Raw genomic sequence first — 2,500 nt, forward strand, 5'->3', positions numbered from 1 at the left:
TCGCGTTTAATCTTTACGTAAGTACATAACAAGTCGAATATAAAATGTTAATGTGCGTTGTGTAATTCCACTCTACTCGTATTCTGCCTAATTTGATGAAGTGTTTCCATATCTATTAGCATCACTTTGACTTATGGGTTTGTTCTAAATGCATTTTTATTTCCCTCAGTTTTACAGTAACTTAGCACTTTATTTCATCATTTGAAACAAGCCCTATTTTTAATATACACTCTTAGAGATGTATAAAAAAAGATATATTAAAAAAGATGTATAAAAAATATATAAAAAGATGCTACGGTATATAGAACCAAAAACGGCACCCCTAAGTTTCTTTGAACCATTTTGAAGAGATCATCAGAGGAACCCCTAAGGGTTCTTTAAAACCATTTATGGTTCTATATAGCACCCCAAGAACCCGTCGTTTAAAGAATGTAGCATCTAAAGATATAGATGAAATATGTTGTTTACAGAGGATGATTTTTGTTGTTGTCGTTGTTCTTCTTCTTTCTGTCTGACAAGATACAAGTTATTTTGCTTCACTCCACACTGAATGTATTCGCTTCATTACATGTGAGACCACCATATACAGTATTAATCCCTTTATGATGTGTTCAGCAAGGCTTCATCATACTGTAGGGCATAGGTGGGCCAATCACTATAATGTACAGTGTAGCCTATCACGCTGTGTTTGCATGGTTGCATGGTTGTTATGTGATGTGATATAGAGAGCCCACATGTCTGGTGTCTCTCGCCATCTGTGGGAAGATCCTGTGAGTTGAGCCATTGACTTTCTCTATGTTATTGTACACTATGCTGCTCCATATTCATGTGAGGCAGAAATCTCCCTTTGAAAATGCCTGAAAAAAACTGCTGCAGCCTGCTTGTCAGTTCCCAATTAAATGAACATGGATTTAAAATACCAACAATCTTTAAAGGGAAATATGTTGTTTACAGAGGATGATTTTTGTTGTTGTCGTCGTTGTTCTTCTTCTTTCTGTCTGACAAGATACAAGTTATTTTCCTAAGCTTCACTCCTGAAAGATCGGCTTAAATGAAAAACTGTTCTCTTTTGGTGCTGCTGGCATACTCATGATCGTCTCTCTCTCCCTCTCCCTCCCTCCCTCCCTCCCTCTGTATGTGTGTCTTTCCTTTTCAGAACAAGAGTAAGCTTCACTACCACATAGCAGTGATCATAAACTATCTGGGCCACTGCATCTCACTCGGAGCCCTCCTGGTGGCCTTCATTCTCTTCATGCGGCTCAGGTAAGTCTGATTGGTGGCTTTCTATGCTCACTGACCAATCACAGATGTGGATAATCACAATCACAATAGGACGGAACACCTGCAGTAGCCAATCATAGTGCCCATTCTGGCTTTCCAAATATGCAGGCTTATAGTGTATAAACTATTCATGGGTTTCATCAGGTCCCTTTCCACAGGTGTATACAATGAAGCACCTAGATTATGAATGCAGACTGCATCGTGCTTGATTAATACACCTGTGGAAAGGGACCTGATGAAACCCATGAATTACATACTAGTGCATTGATTTATTTTTGTCTCTGAGTACTTAACTGTTTATATCAGCAAAACTGAGCAAACTTCCTTTGTAGGGATGTAGGGTAAAATAAGAGGTGGGTAAACAATGAATTCTGTGATCATGATAAAGCTGGACTGTGCCATGCATAATTGGATTTTTCAGAAAAGCTTTCAGAATATGTTTGATGATGATAGGTTATTGTCTATAACAATAGCAGTGGTATTAAATGGTTCCTAGAGTGTTGATGAGCGTGCATATTGTGAATGTGGATGAAATTGTAGTTGGTGAATAAACTCCTTCGAGAGGTGGATAAGCTCTATTTCTAACAGAAAGACTCAGGAGACAAAATAGTGAAAGGGGAATTAATCCTGAATAGGATATCAGAAACGAGATAAGCTACATGAGATATAACAGCTGAGTATTTAAACAGTCTTTGGTGTAGACCCCCATCCGTAGACTGGTGAGCAGTGCGGGGATGTCGTATTCTGCCGATAGGCCGTGTCAGAGGCAAGGAGCATACCCCCCAGCGTAGCTTGAGACAGGGACCAACTGGTGGTGATGGGGTGGTGGTGGAGACGTCCAAGTTGTCCTGCTAAAAGTAGCTAGGAGGGAAGTTAGACACGGAATTTTAATAAGCTGATTTTTTTCCTATAGGCCTACGTGATTTCAGAATGTTGGTAAACAATGGCCTGAATGGGCCAAAAAATACTTCCGGGTGGCAGAACGCGAGTTGCTTCCATTGGTTTAGTACTGTAAACGCCTACTGTAAACGTAGTTAAAACATTGTTATTGATCAAGTAGTTAACGAAAACGTGTTGTGGCGACAGTTACATAACCAAAACCTGTTGCATTCAGGGTTGCGCCGCCAGATATTCAGCAAATTCAGTAGGGTTTTATCGGTTTCCTTCAGAAACAACATATAGCGGAGACTACGGACTAGGTGAGGAGGGTAAGAGGACG

General features: G+C 40.0%; 1 protein-coding gene across 1 annotated transcript in view; it reads left to right on the plus strand.

The window, feature by feature from the left end:
* crhr1 (corticotropin releasing hormone receptor 1) overlaps positions 1-2,500 on the plus strand; it is a 102,158-nt gene that overhangs the window by 37,219 nt on the left and 62,439 nt on the right. The window contains exon 6 of the mRNA XM_062530878.1: positions 1,157-1,263. Coding sequence (XP_062386862.1) covers positions 1,157-1,263 — 107 coding nt within the window. The remainder of the gene's footprint in view (positions 1-1,156; positions 1,264-2,500) is intronic.

This window comes from Sardina pilchardus, chromosome 3 (assembly GCF_963854185.1).
Source record: "Sardina pilchardus chromosome 3, fSarPil1.1, whole genome shotgun sequence".
NCBI classification, from domain to species: Eukaryota; Metazoa; Chordata; class Actinopteri; order Clupeiformes; family Clupeidae; genus Sardina; species Sardina pilchardus.